This window comes from Pleurodeles waltl, chromosome 4_2, assembly GCF_031143425.1.
Source record: "Pleurodeles waltl isolate 20211129_DDA chromosome 4_2, aPleWal1.hap1.20221129, whole genome shotgun sequence".
Taxonomy (NCBI): Eukaryota; Metazoa; Chordata; class Amphibia; order Caudata; family Salamandridae; genus Pleurodeles; species Pleurodeles waltl.
In genome coordinates, this window is record NC_090443.1 from 540,404,623 (window position 1) to 540,425,199 (window position 20,577).

A 20,577-nucleotide genomic window follows, 5' to 3' on the forward strand; every position below is an offset into this window, starting at 1 on the left:
AATGTTACTGCAAATATTACATTGCTATTATGAATGATGTTCCCAAAGATGTCAGGAGTTCCGTAATTTGTGGGCCTTCAGATGTGCGTGGCAGCAGTTGGCCTGAGGCCAACCCCCTAAAAGCACCCAGGGTGTGAGAGTGCGTACATTAGTGTTTTACTGGGTGTGTCAGTGTGTGCGCAGGTTTGTGAGTGGGTGCAGGAGGGTGTCAGTGAGTCTGTGAGTAGGCGTGTGACAGTCTGAGTAGGTCTGTGAATGGCCGCGTAACTGTCTGAGTGGGTCTGTGAGTGGGTCTGTGAGGGTCTGACTGGGCTGTTAGTGGGTGCAGGAGGGTCTGAGTGGGAGTGTGAGTGGGTGCATGATTGTCTGAGTGGGTCTGTGAGTGGGTGCGTAAGTGTCTGAGTGGGTGTGTGAGTGGGAGAAAGATTGACAGAGATAGAAAGGGAAAGAGAGAAAGAGAGTGAGAGAGTAACAGGGAGAGAGGGAGTTTTTTAGGCTTTGATATATGACCTACTTAGAATGAGATATTTCTGGACAAATTAAAAATGTGTAATTTAATAAGAGTAAGATTACCTTACAGTATGAGGCTTAAAGATTAATGATACAAAAAAAAGAAGAGGGAGACAAGTCCGGCTGGACTCAAACCCTCAATGTGAAGGTCTGTAACCTTCACACTGAGCTATTGCTTTTTGTTTTTTCATTTTTTTTAGCCCATTAAGGCTATCTGGGATTGTAGGGGAAGCCTCAAGGCCTCCTCCGCAGTCCCATTGCTTCAGCAACCAACGAACGGCTTTAAGCAGCAGCTCTGTGGTTTCTAAAGCAAACCTTTAATTTCTGTCCCAGGGGACAGATATGAAAGCTTCCAGAAGTGTACTGAAGAGTTGGTGTCTAGGGTGCAATTTTTATATCTTTATATCTATTAATACACAAGTTCCAACTGTCAGCTACGTTCAGTCACGTGACCCAGAGACAAGCTGCATGCACTAAATGGCAGAAAAGACTGAAAAATGGCAACTTTCTAAAAGTGGCATTTTCAAAACTGTAATTTGAAATCAGACTTCCCCGTAAGTTAGGATTTTTCATTAGAATTCCAAAGACACCAAACATGAATGAGTTTCCTGTTCCCATTTAAAAAGTTATAACTTATTGAATATAATATGGTAACTCCAATGTTATTCCACGGGAGATGTAGGCCTTGCAGTAGTGAAAAATGAATGCAAGAGTTTTTCACTACCAAGACATGTAAAACTTAAAAGTTCAAGTCCAGCTTTTTCAGTACATTGTACTCTGCCCTATGGGCTGTCCAAGGCCTACCCGAGCGGTGACATATAGGTAATAAAAAGGAAGACTTGGACCAGGCAAAAGGTTTATTTTGCCAGGTTGAAATGTCATTTTTAAAACTGCACACACAGACAACAGTGGCAGGCCAAAGGCATGTTTAAAGTGCTATTGAAGTGGGGGGCACAATCAGTGCTGCAGGCCTACAGTAGCTTTTAATTTTTAGGCCCTAGTCACAGGTGGTGCTAACACACTAGGGACTTACAAGTAAATTAAATATGCTAAATCCACCATGTTTTAAGGAGAGAGCACATTCACTTTACCACTGGTTAACAGTAAAGTGCACAGAGTCCTAAAACCAACAAAAACAAAGTCAGCAAAACAGAAGGTCTGAAGGTTCCAGCCCAAGGATGCCAGGTCTAGCAAGTATTTGTACTTTACCAAAACAGCAATAAAGTCAAAATGCAAACCAATAAAAATGCCTAACTAACCAAATTTGAAAAAGCGAGCAAAATGAAATGTAATGAACCAAATGACACCAAAGTGACAAAAATTCGAATAAGGGAACACTGAGACATTATTTTTTTAAAGTTTTGAGTTGGAATAGCTTCAAGAAGCATAAAGTGCAATTGATAATAAAAGGTCGCCATGGATCATGACACGGGCACAGTTTGAGGCTGGCTGTGATTGAGCTTGAATTGGATACACCAATTATGTATGTTCTGGTCCAAGACTATACCTTCTAACCTTAGTCCCGTAAGCCCCAACCCACTAGAGGAGTACATTTCTAAAGCACCCTCTATGTGCCTCATGGGAGGAACTTAGAGACCCATAGGGTATCAGTCCAAGGCCAACAGCGGGGCATAACTCACTGATAAGCTGGGCAGTTGCAGGAAAGGCTTCTAGTAGCTTGTTGTATCCCTGCAGTTTGAACAGGAGGTGCACTTTATGCAGCTTGGCATCCACATATTTGACCTCAGTACAAGAGGAAGCACATTTAGTGCTTCAGGGCTCCTCTCAGGTCACACACAGCATTTCCAGTCCTTTTCTGTCCTTTCTCAGGTCCAGAAGTGTTCTGAAGCGGGTGCCCAGAAATGCTATAATTATGCCTGGCATAAGGTAATGGGTGGGAATGACTCCTCGCCATGCCCTAACGAATGGTATACAATTTCAGTGGGCCAACCCAACCCACTTTGATGATTTTCAAGATGGAGAAAGTATTTGGACACCCTAAACTTGGGATCAGAGAGCTAAGATGTGTGTGTGGGGTATGTACTGTGGTAGTCCTATTGCTTTCCCACATCTAACACCAAAATCCAGTTTGAAGCAGCCAACCTACCTCAAAAATCCCAGAGACAGAGACCTGGTAGAACAAAAGCAGTTTTTTCCTACAGCAGGGTATACACGAAAATTGTCTTGGCAACATGTTCCCATCAGTTCAAGGGCACCTTCAATGAAAGCATTCCTGTCGAGCAGGATTTGACACTCCAGTAGGATTTGACATTGAATAGTCAAAAAGGATGCCCATAGGCCCACCTTGCATATTCTGTAAACTTGAGAGGAGTCATCTCTGTCCGTTCAGGACAGCCTATAGTTTACTACTGGGAGGTATTTCACACTTTTTACACCTATTCAAATGTTAATCAGTCTCTGGGAGAAGTTGAAGAGCAAATGCAAATTGACCTCCGGGAACTTCAGACAGTAAAAAGATAGCTTTCCAAAAGTTAGTTTTCCTTAATATTTATTAAGCCTCCAATTTCACAATTGAATTAGATTTTTTATAACTCTTAAACATTGTTTTTTGACTATTTTTCTAGCTAGTCCCATTCCCAAAATACAATATGAGGATTTTAATCTCTATTTTGGTTTTCTACAAAGGACAACTGGGCCTGGCACAGAGAAAATAGCTTTTGGGTACTAGTCACTGCAAAGAGAAGTTACCATTAAATGTGTAGATGTCTGCCTTGCCCTACTCTACATCAAGGAGGTGTTCCATTGGCATTTGCATGGGTTTTCCCATGCAACATCCATGGGTTTTGACACATTCACAGATTTATGAGAATCTGTAAGCCTGGGAATGCGTCAAAACTGCACGCCTCCCCAGGAGAGGCATAACAAGGAGAAATAACTTTATTTCACCTCATTTTTTCACTGCACACATGGAAAAAGCAAAAGCCTCCATTGATTGTTTTTGTGCAGGAAAGTGACCCTTCCTGCACAAAAACAAATGTGCCAACAATTGGTGCAAGGGTGCCAGTGTTGGCACTAGGCACCAATTTGTGTGCCGGCGCAGGCAGAAAAACAGGAATGCACCGTATGTCATTAATATGGCGTGTTCCTGTCCTTTCCTTTTGATGCAGGGCAGCGCAGCAAGAGATCTTGCGGCGCTGCCCTGTTCCAAAAGTTGTAAATTAGGACCTTACTTTCTAGTAGTCGAGCGCTTTGCATGACATCGACCCTGTTACATGGATGATTTCATAAATGCCAATACGTTTGACTGCGAGCGAACTTCGGTTTCCTTTTGTGTGCTCCTTCACAATCAAGGCGTGCTGCTTTAAATTGGCTTGCTTATGTAAAACTATTACTTTTTATTTTCAATTTATGTGGCAGTAAAAGTCATTAGGACTTTACAACGCTAATAGCTCTAAGTCGAGCAACTGAGAGACCCATTGCATTGCAAATGCTTGTTAATTTCATGTTTGAGACCTTATCATTTGTTTCTGACAAGTCTTTCTTCGGTCAGTTAGGATATCTAGGGGCAAACGAAACCATATTCATCTGGAAGTTATTTAGATCATTTACTGGTTCTTTCCATGTTGGCAAATTGGTTTTATTAATTTTTTGTTCACTCTACAAAATAAGGCTATCTGAACATGAGTAAAGACATTACTTTTTTGGCAAGAGATATTTTTGAATTGTACATTTTAAAACTTGATTTTACCACAAAACTGGCAATTTTAGTTTAAAGTCTTATTATTGAATTTATTTACATTGATACAGTAGTCATCTTCCATTGTTTGGATTTTATGTGTGGTGTTCAAGTGGCTGACATCTTAAAAGGTCACTTATAAAAGAGTTAAAAGGCATGTTTTTCACATTGTTTTTCTTAATGATGTTCACCAGTCATTGACTCATTGTTGCATTCAGTTCTCAGACTGATGCTCCCTCCTCCAAACGCAGAACGTATGGCAGACGTGGCTCAAAGTTTTCAAAGAGACGCAGTGATCGCCGCCGCAGCAGCAGCATCAGAGATAGCAGCACAGAGTAAGTCCCTGGATGGTTGTGAGGGAATATGGGAGTTGCCCCTGAATGGGACACAACCGGGTAAAACAAGAAAACTGCCAGAACCACAGCTAAAGGTAGAGGATGTGGGTATGGAAGAAGGTAAGTGAAAAGAAGGACTCCCTTGTAATTTATGAATTAGTAAGTCAGCAGGGGACTTTCTGTCACAGGACAGGTGACACAATCATTTTCACCATGCATCATGTTTTGAGATGGTAGGGTTTCCTAGGTGTCTGATGGACGTACCATGGAAAACAGAAAAATATTGGGCTTTTTCACGTTCAGTTTTGTGGTTTGTAAGGCATTTTGATTAAGTACATGTGCAGTGATTCATGCAACCCACACCATTCTTAATGCAGCTGGTTCTCTGGTTTTCAGAAATGTCCTGGGATGGTAGGTTTTCCTGGCTGCCTTATACCCAGAGGCCACATACCACAACCAATCTATATGGAAAGCTGTAAAGCATTCCACACAATGGATGAATTAAAGCAACTTTATTTGTTTACCTTCAACTCCACTCTCAACAGTAAGTCCAACTGCCAGTATACAACGCTTGAACTTTCTTTCACAACATTCTAAGTCAGCCTTCCGAGTGGAATGTTCCACTACTGGTCTACAGAAAGAAAGGGTGAGGGGAGAAGGAAGGAAAGAGAAGAAAGGGGGAACAGGTAGAAAGGAAAGAGGGAACTGGAAATAAACATTACTATGCTATTTACAAAATATATCCTTCCTCACTAAAAACAGGAAAATAATACACAATAGTATGATTACATGTTTTCCTTGCCCTTAAAAAAACAATGATAACAGAACAACTATACAGAGAAATGATCTCATACTACAATTTGATTGCCACAGTGAAGGACAATGTTCCCTTGTAGGTCTGCTGTAGATTTCTTCAGCTTTGATCTCGTCCTCTGAAGTGTCCTGTTCCCTTATGGGTTTGAGAATTTCTGGGCAATTTTCACACTCCATGTACGACCATCCTCCATGATTACCACATTTCTCTTGACATGTTTTATTCTTATAGGCTTGGAATAAGAATTTAATTTATTTGTGGAGTTTGCAAGTTTTTTCAGAACCAACCATTGTCCGTTTTTCTAATTCCTGTGCACCCCCAGCCACCATTGTTTGGTTTCGCCTGAATGCATGTGCTTGCAAAACTTTTGTGAAGGAAAAAAAACTATAAAAGGAACTTAGTACCGCCCCTTACTTACCTAAAATTACCATTCATTCATTCCAACGTCGATTTCATTTATTTGCTTCTCATTGGTCTGCATGTTGTCTCAAGTCGTCTACCTTTTTGCTTTTCTGCTTTTGAGCATTGACAATCTGTAGCATACCACAAATGACTCCTATTACCACAGACATGGTTCTCTTGCATGGTGTGTAATATTCTTACTTGCCACCACATCTACTCCACTCAAACAGATCACTCCTCTCAAGGCACCCCCAACTGATTGTATTTTCTGCTTTGAGCTTCATGTTAATAACAAGTCTACCTAGTGAAATGCTGTGGAATGTAAACCTAATCTAACTTCCCATTTGCAGCTTTTACTGTCTTCCCGGCCGTGATGTACAATCGTACTCTCCTTGCCTATCTACGGTTTACCTGTTCTCTGGGCCTCGGTCTCCTCTCCAAGCCTTTAATCCCTCCCAGAAGTGGGTTGTATTCGTGTAGTGTTGGACTTTAAAAATATGCTTTTCACGCTAGTTCAAGTCACAATAAAATTGACTTCCTTTATTGTCTACCTAGTTAACATTCAATGATTAGAGTTACAACCTGACCCCACCTTCACCAAAATTAAGGACTTTAGGGGAGTCACCCGATTATGTCACAGGACAGTTGATGTGGCATTGCCTGAGCCCCACTGGAAGTTGCCAAGCTTCTAGTAATCATGTCCCATCTGATCTGCCAGAAAATTACCAGGAAAAGTTAACCAGCGCATTAGCTAGATTGCTTAAAGTAAAAATAAAAAAGAAGTGCTGTGATACGACCATATTACCTGAGTCATAGCACTTTTTTACTTCAAGCCATGTTGCACAGCAGCTCATATTGCTATGTAACATCTAAAAAAAATTGACAAAACCAATAGGTTTGGCATAGGGGAAACCTATTGGCTTTGCCAATGTTTTTTTTGTCATGCCAACCCTTATATTTGTTTTGTAGATGCTTCACTCTTGTGACAACTTCCTCTCTGTTGAAAAAAAACAGATTTTCCCCCATTAAGCCAATTTAGAGTTAACTTGGACCCTCGTTCCCTACCTTTTAACTAATTAGGTGTGATATGATAAGACCACAACATGTCTCTCGTATATTCATCTACAGAATCTCCTATTGTACTTGCCAGTTTCATAGTTCCCTGCAATATTTTATTAATCCTTTCTACTAAGCCATTGGCCTTGGGGCAATACAAAGGTGTTTTGTGTGTGTTATAGGCAGTCCTCTGAAAAAATTAGACATTTCCTCTGAAACAAATTGCATCCCATTCTCCATCATAATTGTCCTAGGAATTCCTTCTCTTGTGAAAGTGTCCATTAAAGACCCAATTGTCAACACCAGGACAGTGCACGCTCTACGGGCGACTAGAATGCAAAAACGCAACACTCTCAAGATAATGTAATTTATGCATTGTGCTGAAATGTTATTGTTTAACCTTTTGCATTGCAGAATTTAATACAGAAGATTCATTCTTAAGGTGCTTATAAATACTGTTCATTTGCAATGTATTGTTGCAGACTTTCAGAGTGAGTCAGGGTGTGGTCCCTTTCCGGGGCCTTCTAGAAGCTTTCCCTGCAGCATGCCTAGGTGTGGTTGTGGGCTGGGCCAAGACTCTATAAAAGGGAGCCAGCCCAGCTCCATGTGCTGTCCCGGAGCAGAGCCGCAGAAACTTCCTGAGCTCCTGTTCCGGTGGCCTACCTTGACCTTTCAGGCCTAGGCTGGGCCCCCGACCCCGTAATCAAAGACGCTAGAATTCTTGGGCCTAATTCTTTATGTTAAACAATTTACTCTTGCGCGTGTAAATGTGCGTTTTGGACTTTTCACAGCATTTGCATGCTTGTATTCGAATCGGCAAGACGCGCGATTCTTTTCTTGTGATTAATTCATGATATTCATTGTGCGCTACCATGTCTTGACAGTAACATGGTGGCCTTCGAATCGGCAAGATGCGCAATTCGTTTCCCAGTGATTTAACCCTTGATGTTCTTTGTACGCTACCATTTTCTTGGCAGTTTCATGGTGGCATTTGAATCGGCAAGACGCGTGATTCTTTTCTTGTGATTAATTCATAATATTCATTGCGCGCTACCATTTCTTGACAGTAACATGGTGGCCTTCGAATCAGCGAGAAGCGCGATTCGTTTCCCAGTGATTTAAACCTTGATATTCATTGTACGCTATCATTCCTTGGCAGTTTCATGGTGGCATCCGAATCGGCAAGACGCGCGATTCTTTTCCTTGTGGTTAATTTATGATATTCATTGTACGCTACCACTCCTTGGCAGTTTCATGGTGGCATTCGAATCGGCAAGACGCGCAATTCTTTTCCTTGTGATTAATTTATGATATTCATTGTACGCTACCATTCCTTCGCAGTTTCATGGTGGCATTCGAATCGTCAACACGCGTGATTCTTTTCCTTGTGGTTAATTCATGATATTCATTATACGCTACCACTCCTTGGCAGTTTCAGGGTGGTGTTCGAATCGGCAAGACGCCCGATTCCTTTCTCGTGTTTAATTCATGTTATTCATAACGCGCTACCATTTTTTGGCAGTTACATGGTGGCACTCGAATCGGCAAGGGGCGTGATTCTTTCCTCGTGCTTAATGTTATTTACTGTGCGCTATCATTCTAAGGCATTTACTTGGTAGTTGTCGAGTTGACAAGTCGCATGATTTATTCCTTGAATCTACATTGTGTTATTCATTGTGCACAATCCTTCTATGGTGTTTTATACTTATATAAAAACCTGCAATGTGCGCAATTCATTTTCTAATGTTTTGAGAGAACACAAAAAGACCAGAGTTCTTGTTGTAATGCTGTGTGCTCCTGATATGTATTCTTAAAACAAGATTCATATGACAGTTCTGAAATAACTCAGATTGTTTCCTGATTCTCATGCTGAAAAAAGTACTTTATCTGAAAGTTCTATCTATCCTCTCTTGCTTCCCCCACAGGTATTCAGTCATCTAAAAGCCTAGTCTTTTTTTTCCAAGGTTGTTCATGTTTTCAGAATGACGATGCTTAGAGTCATAGCATAGTACTGATTTTCATGAGATGTAATTTTGATGTTGTGTGTTTTAACCTTTTGCTTCCTACAGGTCTCCTTCCCAGCTGTTCCCTTACTAATCCCCTTTTCCCCACTTGGACTCTATTAGACTCTGTGACAAATCTAATCAGAGTATTGGAGCTGTCTTGTGGTGGAAGTGTTGGGAACGCGCACAGACCCCGAGGATCTGGTAACTCTGACAGAATAGTGAGCCCACTAATTATTATCCTCCTGGTTTGTGTATGTTCTCAACATGGCCACACTGGACGAGCTAGTCAAGGCTATCACCCAGCTCCAGTCAGGAGTTGTATCATCAAAATATTTGACAAATAGCCTAGCTGAGAGAGTGAGTCAGTTACAGGATAAGGTAGAGAAAAAGGAACAAAGTCCCACAGGTGTGTTTTGGCCAGGTACTTCTTGTCAGACTTCTGGAGGGAATCCGAAGAACATTTCCCTCAATGTTCCTTCAGCCATTCCTTTAGCTCCCCCAGAACCTTCCTCAGGTGACCCTTTGAAAGCGCAATCTTTCCTGGTTCAAGTGGAACAACACTTCACCTGCAGACCACATACTTTTTTCCAATGCCCAGTCCAAAGTGGCCTACTTGTTGTCATATCTGTCTGGAGATGCAGCTACCTGGGCTATTCCTCTTGTGCGTAAAGATAGTCCCCTGTTGTACAACTGGAGAAATTTTGTTCGTGAGTTTGAGCGAGTTTTTGATCGTTGAATTGTAACACTGTCAGCAGATCGTGAACTATTAGACTTACGCCAGGGGAATCAGGACTTAGGGGGTCATTCCAAGTTTGGCGGGCGGCGGATGCCGCCCGCCAAACTTCCCCCGTCAAAAGACCGCTCCGCGGTCAGAAGACCGCGGGGGCCAATTCGACTTTCCCGCCGGCCCAGCGGGAAAGGCCCTGCAACACAGGAGCCGGCTCCGAATGGAGCCGGCGGTGTTGCAGGGGTGCGACGGGTGCAGTTGCACCTTTCGCGATTTTCACTGTCTGCTAAGCAGACAGTGAAAATCATGCTGGGGCAGTGCAGGGGCCCCCAGGGGCCCCACGACACCCGTTCCCGCCATCCTGTTCCTGGTGGGAAAAACCACCAGAAACAGTCTGGCGGGAAGGGAGTCGGAATCTCCATGGCGGCGCTGCTTGCAGCGCCGCCATGGAGATTCACCCCAGACAGGGGAAATCCGGCGGGAAACCGCCGGATCCCCTTTTCTGACCGCAGCTTTACCGCCGCAGTCAGAATGGGCAGGAAAGCACCGCCAGCCTGTTGGCGGTGCTTTCCGTCGGTCACGGCCTTGGCGGTTTTTACCGCCAGGGTCGGAATGATCCCCTTAGTGTCATATTTAGCCAACTTTAATCGGCTGGTCGCTGAGACATCCTGGCCGGAGGAAAAACAAGAGGCCTTGTTTTACAAGGGACTCAAAGAGAAGTTAAAAGATATTTTGGCGCAAATCGACCCGCAACCTACAGACTGTCACAAATTAATAAACCTTGTCTTGAGGCTTGATCATCGTTTAACTGAACGAAAAGGAATGCATAAAAAGACTGAAAAATATTCCTGGCATGTTCACGATAACAGAGACTCAAGAAATCCAAAAGAAAGAACGCCTGAACCGAAGGAGACCTTTGACCAAAGATGAAAAGGACCTACGCAGAAAAAATGGACAATGTCTCTATTGCGGGCGGAAAGGTCATTTCGTCAAAGACTGTTCAATCAAACCAAAGAACAAGCGAGGTCCAGTTCTGAAGGTTGCAGCTGATGCATCAATCGAGTCGGAAAACTAAAACACCCAAGATGCAGAGAAGGGCTGCTCTTGGGTGTCACCGTGGACCCTTCACAATCGAGACATCTCAAACTGGGAATAAGAGTTCAGGTTAAGAAAAAGACCCATTTCAAGAAGGCTCTAGTCGATTCTGGGGCTAACGGGAACTTTGTTGATGCCCAATTGGTTCGTGCATGGGGGATCCCATGTATTGAAAAGAAGACCCCAGAAATCATCCAGGCAGTCGATGGAAAACTCTTGACAGGAGGTCTGGTAACTCTTCAGACTGTCCCCTTGTCGGTGATTTGTGAAGATAAAAATCAAAGAAAGAAACATAAAGAGAAACTTATCCTTGACGTGATCCATGCCCCCCAGTATGAGATTATCCTTGGCTTGCCATGGTTAACTCATCACAATCCAGAGATTATTTGGGCAGAACGAAAGGTCGTGTTCTCATCTGCGCTGTATAAAGAACGATGTCTCCAAAGGACTCAAGAATCGGAAGTTCGCAACTCTTACATAGCTAGCGCAGCAGAGAAAGAAGTTCAGTTGCCCAAACAGTATTCATCCTATGAAGACGTATTTGATGAGAAAGAAGCAGAGAACTTGCCTCCTCATATATCTTATGACTGTCAAATTGATCTAGTCCCAGGTGCAATACTTCCCAACTGTCGTGTGTATGCCCTGTCAGAACATGAAAATCAACATTTACGAAAATACTTGGATCAATTCTTAGAGAATGGTTTTATCCGCCCCTCTAAGTCTCCCGCAGCTTCTCCTTTGTTTTTTGTTCTGAAGGCGAATGGAGAACTTTGAACTTGTATCGACTATAGTGGTTTGAACAAAATCACCATCAAGAACAAATATCCTCTGCCCCTAATTCCAGTCTTATTGGAACAAGTAAAGAAAGCAAAAATCTACACGAAGCTTGACCTTCAAGGTGCTTATAATTTGGTCAGAATGAGAGAGGGTGACGAATGGAAAACAGCATTCAAAACAAGATATGGCCTTTTTTAATACACCGTCATGCCTTTTGGTCTGTGCAATGCTCCAGCAGCATTTCAATTTTTCTTGAATGACGTTTTTAGAGAGTACCTCAATATATTTGCTATAGTCTACATTGATGACATTTTGATCTACTCAGACAATGAAAATGAACATGTCCAACATGTCAAGAAAATTCTGGCAGCCTTTCATAATCACAATTTATATTGCAAACTAACCAAGTGTGAGTTTCATGTTACCACAGTTGAGTTTTTAGTGGTTGTCCTTACCCCTCAATGTATGTTGATGGCAGAAAAGAAAGTAAAAGCCGTATCTGATTGGCCCAGCCCAAAGACTGTTCATGATGTACAATGTTTCCTGGGGTTTGCAAATTTTTACCGGAGGTTCATAAATCATTTCTTTCAGACAGTGGCTCCAATCACTGAGCTATTAAGAAAGAAAGGAAAATTTGTATGGTCCCCAGAAGCCGATCAAGCCTTTTCAACTTTTAAAGAAGCTTTCTCCCCTGCCCCAGTCTTGACTCATCCAGATGCAGATCGACCTTTCATAGTGGAAGCTGATGCTTCAGATGTGGCGATAGGAGCAGTCTTGCCACAACGAAACAAAGACACTGGTCAGCTTCATCCTGTAGCTTACATGTCTCGGAAGTTGAACGAAGCCGAACAGAACTATGTCATTGCTGAAAAAGAGCTTCTGGTGATTTTTGACGCCTTTAAAGAATAGAGACATCATTTGTTGGGTGCCAAATATACTGTCACAGTATATACTGATCATTGCAATCTTCAATTCATGAGTTCCGCCAGACTTGTGACTCCTCGGAAATTACCCTGGATGCTGTTTTTTGCCGAGTTTGATTTTGTGGTAACCTTCCAGCCTGGTAAAGATAATCACAAAGCTGACGCCTTGTCACGCCAAGAGTCTACCACATTGCCTGCAGTTCAAACCTCCAGAGCTATCATTGTTCCTGACAAGGTCCTATGTGTCATAAAAACAGAAGATTCCTTTGAAGACATCCGCAATTCATTCACTGTTGAAAAATGACAGACGTGGGCCCAAGCAGATCCCAAAAGGTCAATCAAGCAAGGATTACCCTTTCATGACGCTCGTTTGTTTGTGGCCACTACCAAACTTCGCAAGATAGTGTTTCATTGGTTGCATGTTATACCTACAGCAGGTCACCCAGGTACTCCTAAAACTCTTGAATTAATCCAAAGCTATTTTTGGTGGCCTACCTTAACAAAAGATGTAAAAACAATGGTAAACAACTGCAAAGTCTGTGCTCGCACTAAAACAAGTCATTCAAAACCGAAAGGGTTGTTACATCCACTCCCAACCCCAAGTCGTCCGTGGGAGCACATTTCTTTAGACTTTATTACTAGTCTGCCAGTGGTTCAACAGCACTCAGTAATTCTGCTGGTAGTGGATAGTCTCACAAAATATGGACATTTCATTGCCTGTAAGAAATTGCCCACCTCTAGTGAACTGGCAACTATCTTGCTGAATAGAGTGGTTCATTATAATGGACTGCCAAAAGTGATCCTCTCCGATCGGGGGTCGCAATTTGCTTCCAACTTCTTGAAGACATGATGTAAAACACTCCAAGTGACATCTACACTATCTACTAGCCAACATCCTCAAACAGATGGTCAAACGGAAAGACTAAATCAGACTTTGAAGCAATACCTACGTGCTTACGCTGAAAAGGCACTTCATTCTTGGACATCAATGCACTGGTTAGCAGAGTTAGCCTACAACAACTCCTTCCACACTTCTACTGGCGTTACACCATTCTTTGGTTTGTTTGGCTATCATCCTGACACCTTGCCCATCACAATTCCTCAAGAAAGTTCTCTTACTCCAGCTGTGTCAGAAACCATTCAACATTTGCATCAAACCCAGAAATTGATCCAACAGCATTTAGAAAAAGCCAAACAAAAATACAAAAAGCATTATGACAAGAAACATTGTGAGGGACCACAGTATCAAACAGGTGACAAAGTGTGGCTTTCCACAAAACATACAGACTTCAAGAAGAAGCACATGTTCAACCCCAATTTTATAGGTCCTTATACTGTCCTTCAACAAATTAATCCTGTGACCTATAAACTGCAATTGCCCAGATCATTACGGATTCATCCAGTGTTCCATACTTCCCTCTTAAAAAAGGCAGTCCAAAAGGTCCGCCCTCATCCAGCTCCTGTTCTAGTACAGGGGGAAGAAGAATACGAAGTCAAGAAAGTGTTGCATTCTAAATTGAGAGGGCGTAACCTATGGTACTTAATCTCTTGGGAAGGTTATGGTCCTGAAAATAACTCATGGGTTTCCGCATTGGATATTCATGCTCCAATACTTGTGAGACGCTTTCATCGTCTCAATCCAGACAAAGCAGGCCCTAGAGCGCGCCTGGGAGAGGGGAGTACTGTCAACACCAGGACAGTGCGCGCTCTACGGGCGACTAGAATGCAAAAACCCAACACTCTCAAGATAATGTAATTTATGCATTGTGCTGATATGTTATTGTTTAACCTTTGGCATTGCAGAATTCAATCCAGAAGATTCATTCTTAAGGTGCTTATAAATACTGTTCATTTGTAATGTATTGTTGCAGACTTTCAGAGTGAGTCAGGGTGTGGTCCCTTTCCAGGGCCTTCTAGAAGCTTTCCCTGCAGCATGCCTAGGTGTGGTTGTGGGCTGGGCCAAGACTCTATAAAAGGGAGCCAGCCCAGCTCCATGTGCTCACTATTCAGAGGTCCCAGTGCAGAGCAGCAGCAACTTCCTGAGCTCCTGTTCCGGTGGCCTACCTTGACCTTTCAGGCCTCGGTGCTCCATATTACAGTGGTGATCCTTAGTCAGGGCGGTAAGACGGAGGTTGGGCTAGGCCCCCGACCCCGTAATCAAAGGCTCTAGAATTCTTGTGCCTAATTCTTTATGTTAAACAATTTACTCTTGCGCGTGTAAATGTGCGTTTTGGACTTTTCATGGCATTTGCATGCTTGTATTCGAATCGGCAATTCTTTTCTTGTGATTGATTCATGATATTCATTGCACGCTACCATTTCTTGGCAGTTTCATGGTGGCATTCGAATCGGCAAGACGCGCGATTCTTTTCTTGTGATTAATTAATGATATTCATTGCGCGCTACCATTTCTTGACAGTAACATGGTGGCCTTCGAATCGGCAAGACGCGCAATTCGGTTCCCAGTGATTTAACTCTTGATATTCATTGTACGCTATCATTCCTTGGCAGTTTCATGGTGACATCCGAATCGGCAAGACGCGCAATTCTTTTCCTTGTGGTTAATTCATGATATTTATTGTATGCTGCCACTCCTTGGCAGTTTCATGGTGGCATTCGAATCGGCAAGACGTGCAATTCTTTTCTTTGTGATTTATTCATGATATTCATTGTACGCTACCATTCCTTGGCAGTTTCATGGTGGCATTCGAATCGGCAACACGTGCAATTCTTTTCCTTGTGGTTAATTCATGATATTCATTGTACGCTACCATTCCTTGGCAGTTTCAGGGTGGCGTTCGAATCGGCAAGACGCCCAATTCCTTCCTCGTGTTTAATTCATGTTATTCATAGTGTGCTACCATTTTTTGGCAGTTACATGGTGCCACTCGAATCGGCAAGACGCGCAATTCTTTCCTTGTGCTTAATTAATGTTATTTACTGTGCGCTATCATTCTAAGGCATTTACTTGGTAGTTGTTGAGTTGACAAGTCGCGTGATTTATTCCTTGAATCTACATTGTGTTATTCATGGTGCACAATCCTTCTATGGTGTTTTATACTTATATAAAAACCTGCAATGTGCGCAATTCATTTTCTAATGTTTTGAGAGAACACAGAAGGACCAGAGTTCTTGATGTAATGCGGTGTGTTCCTGATATGAATTCTTAAAACAAGATTCATATGATGGTTCTGAAATAACTCAGATTGTTTCCTGATTCTCATGCTGAAAAAAGTACTTGAATCTGAAAGTTCTATCTAACCCCTGTTGCTTTCCCCACAGGTATTCAGTCATATAAAAGCCTAGTCATTTTTTCCAAGGTTGTTCATGTTTTCAGAATGACGATGCTTAGAGTCATAGCATAGTAATGATTTTCATGAGATGTAATTTTGATGTTGTGTGTTTTAACCTTTTGCTTCCTACAGGTCTCCTTCCCAGCTGTTCCTTTCCTAATCCCCTTTTCCCCACTTGGACTCTCTTAGACTCTGTGACAAATCTAATCAGAGTATTGGAGCTGTCTTGTGGTGGAAGTGTTGGGAATGTGCACAGACCCGAGGATATGGTGACTCTGACACAATCAAAGATTGTGTGTTAATGTTATTTGCTGACTGAGAAACCACACAATGCGAGTCTACCAAAACAAACATGACCTTTTTTACCACCTTGGGAAAGTTGAGTGAACAAATGATATCTAACCCCAGTTTGGCCCATGTTTTAGACGGACATTCTAAAGGCAAAAGAGGAGTTCTGCTTATAGATCTGTTTTTGTCACTGATGCTAAAAGCATAGTAATCTCTTACTTTCCTCTCAACCATGGTGTCCATATAAGGACACCAATACTCTGCTTTGATTTTATTTTTTGTCATGTTCCTGCCCACATGACTGTTGTGGGCTAACTATCTACTCTGATCTGCATATGTGTCCTCCTGTTATGGTAAACTCATTCCTCACATTCCACAATGGATTGAGTTAATCAGGTAGTAATTGCACTTCTTGGGCCATCCCTTCATTATCATGTTTTTGACCTTGTTCAAAACTTCATCTTTTTCTATGCGTTTCTCCCATTCATCCATTAGGAAGGCCAGAACTGAGATGGAACTGAGATAATCAGTACTGTCTCCTCCAATATATCCTCTTCTACTACCTTGTGCTCCACAGGCACACATGACAAGCAATCAGTTATTTGATGTTTTTGCACCTGGAAAGAACTCAACTCGGAATTTATAACCTTGTAACCCTAATGCCCACGTTGAAATCCTAGGTACAGTATTAGCCATGCTTTTATTTGAAAATACAGATACCCAGAGTTTATATTTTTTTCTTATTGTAAAAGGTTAATCCCATAAATAAAATTTAAAACGACAAATTGCCCAGTGACATACCAATACTTCCTTCTCTGCTGCGGAGTAATTGCACTCTGCCTCCTTGAGTGTTTTCCTTCCTGTTAAAGATTTGGGATAAAGTGGCACCTAGGCCTGCGTTGTTGTCATGTGTAGCAAGAATAGTTTTGCAGTTGACTTTGAAATTTCTTTAAAAAGTGTGCATTTATGGTTGCTTCTTTGATCTTTGTAAAGCCTTCCTGACTATTAGTACCCCATTCAAGTGTAACCCTTTTTTTAAATAGAGACATTAAAGGATGAACCAGGTCAGGAAAACATTTGATATATTTAGACATATATTCTGCTAAATGCAAGAATGACTTCAAATCCTCTTCATTTGTGGGAGCCGGGGCTAGCCAGTCATCCTGGAAATACAAGCAATTTCTTACATTATGAATGATTTGATTAATGACCATGCCAGAAAGACCTTATGGGGCCCCAGGGTTGTGGTACCTGGCCAGATACTATGCCCGTCCACTCTTGAACGCCATTCAAATAAAAAATATTCCCTTGTGCTCTAGTGGGATTTCTGTGCAAATGAAGGGAGGGTGAGGGTAGTCCCCCTAACTTGTCCCAAGGGAACAGAATTACTTTGATTGACCCTTGGGTAGAGAGTGCTTCATAATACCAGGAAGAAGTGCCCCCCTCTACCACTACCATATTTAAAAAAAATAGTCCCTGGTTTACAGTAGGTTTTCTGCTCCATGGGACAGCTGATTGGGCGTAGCCACACAATCTCCCTTACACGAGGGCAGAAAAATTAAATCTGCAACAGGATTTGGCAGGAGTGTAATAAAACTTGAGGGCCCCCCCCTGCAAAGTACATGGAGGGGTTGCCCTCTGAACTCACTCAGGAGCGCTCAGGCCACGGTACTGTCCTGAGGGTGCCCCTAGGAGCTTGGGGGACCCCAGATTGTGGGGGCTTTAGGGGCCTTTGATACACCACTGCGGGCAAAACCTAATGTAATGATGTGCGGGCTGCCTCCTCATTCAAATCAAAATATTCCCTGGAGGTCTAGTGGGCTTTCTCCCTTCGTGACGTGGGCAGATTGGACAGACATGGACCTCACAATCTGTTCTCTGGGTGAGACTGTATGGGACCAACGGGGTGGAACTGCGTGGCTCCATGTCAGGAAAGATGACCTGCCAACACCACCCAAAACATATACTGTAAAGAGCTACAGATTTAAATGGAGGTGGTTTAAATATTTAGCTAGACCATGGTACGAAAAAGCAACACTTTCAGTTCCAACCACCACTGCCTCGCTTCTATGCAATAGAACATCATAATACAATACAACAATGGTATTGCTACCTTAGGAAAGCCAATTAAGGTATCACACTAGGACATATGCTACACATCACATAGGCCCTTGTTTCTAGGGGCGTTTCTACCTCGTGGGACTGCCAGGCTGGTAGGAAACATTGAATCTGTGCCCAGAAGGGCTACAATTCTGTATAAGCCCATGGGATTGGGGGATGACTTGAAGCCACAATGGGCCAGCCACAGTTCCCATTCACATAAGTAAAACAGTACCTGGTGCACTAGCAAGCTTTCTGCCACTCTGGGTGGGCTTATGGGGGTGGGCGCTAAAAGACTGTATATGCCTCTGGTTTGGGGCTAAGTGACCTATTGTCATGAAGGGGTGGCTCCCTACACAAATGATAAAACAATATACTTCTTGTACTAGTGAGCTTTCTGCCCCTCAGGAGACAGAAAGAATGTATGATCCCCTATGTTGGAAGGTATGGACCAGTGCCTTGAAGAGCTGTCCACATCCCCATTAAAAAACATACTACGTACCATTTAGTGGACTTTCTACGTAGACCATTAGGGGGACAAATTGTTGGTTAATCCCCACAATCTATCCCATGGGACAGAAAGACAGTATTGTTCTTTGGTGGGAGGAGCAACTGGCTATGTTAGTCCCCCCTTTCAATTTTTCTAGAGGTCTAGTAGTGAGGATCACTGCTCAGGGATTGTCCTGCTGCACCAACCTTCGAGACGGGACAACTAAATAGTGATACTGCTAGAAAAGGAAGAGCCCCAGTTTTCAACATACCTCTTGTGGAATAATCTGGCCTCAGGGGGCTGAGTTTTGTCCCCAATCACTTCTCCCACACACTGCCTAAACCTGATGGCTCTGGCTTCTTTAGCGAATATACTCAATTATATAATTGTGCTGTATGTGCTGCACTTCATTGACATAATACATCAAGCCCCAGGTGTGGGAGAGCGTGTGGATGGGTAGCTGGGGAGACAGGGGTGTTGGGGAAGAAGCAGGAGTGCAGACTTAATTCCACTCTCTGCTGGGGAATTGATCTTGGAAGCCCTTCATGCGCACACATATAAAGGGAGTGCGGAAGAATTGGAGTCCTGTATCCTGCAGTTGCGGGGTAGTAAAATACAGCAATGGTCTTTGTTCAATAGGCCTTTCAGGCAAAGGAGTGGCCAGAAAATTAAAATACCCTCACTTTGAAATAAACGCTCGGATGGCACCAAGGAGGCGGGTCAAGTGAGACCGCCCCTCCCTAGAAGAGCTGCCTTGTCTTTTCCATCTCTCTATTCACCCTTCCATCCTTCCGTGGATATTCACCATTTCATCTTTACATTCTGTCATCTATTTACCATTCATTCTTTCTTCATTTGTTTCACCCATATAGTCTACCCCCATCCATCCATCTATCCATCTATTCTGCCAATTATCCATCTATCCATCCATCCACTCTGCCTTCCATTCATGCATCCTTCCACCCATTTAGCCATCCACCCCTCCCTCCCTTTACTCTACCGTTCTTTCACCTGTCCATCAACCTTCCCATCCATTTTCTGTGCCTTCCTTTCACGTGTCCCTCCATCTAGCCATGCATCCCTCTACTCTGCCATGCTTTCACCTAGCAATCAATCCATCTGTCTATTCATCGGTCCATCCATCCATCCATTTACTCTGGCGTTATTTCACCTGTCCATCCATCCACCCATCCATCTCTTTACTCTGCCATCATTTCACCTGTTCGCCTACCTATTCATTTACTCATCCTGTCACGCACTCATCCATCAACTCTGTCATTGACCCATTCATTCATCCACTTACCCATCCATCCATCCTTCCTTCCACCCTCCCTCCTATACAATGTTCACCCCTTCTTTCCATTTCCTATTTTCAAACCCTTTGTTTTACCTTGTGTTGCTTGCTCTCTTGTTGTCTCTGTATTTCTGTATAATTATGAGCTTTTGTCTGCCAAGCTGCAAACAGAATAAGCATTTTCAATGCAACGGGTCTCGCATTTGCTCGAGTTAGAGCTATTAGCGTTGTAAAGAGAAAAAAAACACTGCAAGTCTGCACTATGTAAAATGCAGCGCGAACCCGCTGCGTGGAAAATAAACACATAAAGTAGTCCGGACACCATGCTGCAAACATTGAGCCTCGTATGTTTTTAGTAGTTCACTGGTGCAGTGTAGGTGGGCTAAACACCGGAAAAGGCATGACGTATGCATGCCTTTTACAAACGAAAGCAAGCGGATTTTAAATGGCAAGCCCACGAACCAATGAAAGTGACTGACGTGACATGGGCGTGGTTGGAAGCCCAAAGAGAGATTACAGGATGGGACAGAGCGCTTTGCGCTCGCCCATAAAAAGGCCATAAAGAACCCCACCTGCACTGTAGGTGTTAAAGCTGCGGGCTCATGACACCTCTGCTTTCATGGCTCTGGGCTGTGGAGCTACTGCTTCTGGTGCATCAGTGTTAGTTACACCCCGGTCTTCTGCAATGAAGCAGTTAAGCACTGGCTTCAGATTATGAAAATGCACTGCATGCGATAGGACTCAACAAAACATGAGAATAAAACACGAAA

The 20,577-nt window shown here is 42.9% G+C and overlaps 1 protein-coding gene across 1 annotated transcript in view; it reads left to right on the forward strand.

Moving 5' to 3' along the window:
• RGSL1 (regulator of G protein signaling like 1) overlaps nt 1-20,577 on the forward strand; it is a 483,194-nt gene that overhangs the window by 418,763 nt on the left and 43,854 nt on the right. The window contains exon 15 of the mRNA XM_069233196.1: nt 4,426-4,542. Within this exon, the coding sequence (XP_069089297.1) occupies nt 4,426-4,542 (117 nt within the window). The remainder of the gene's footprint in view (nt 1-4,425; nt 4,543-20,577) is intronic.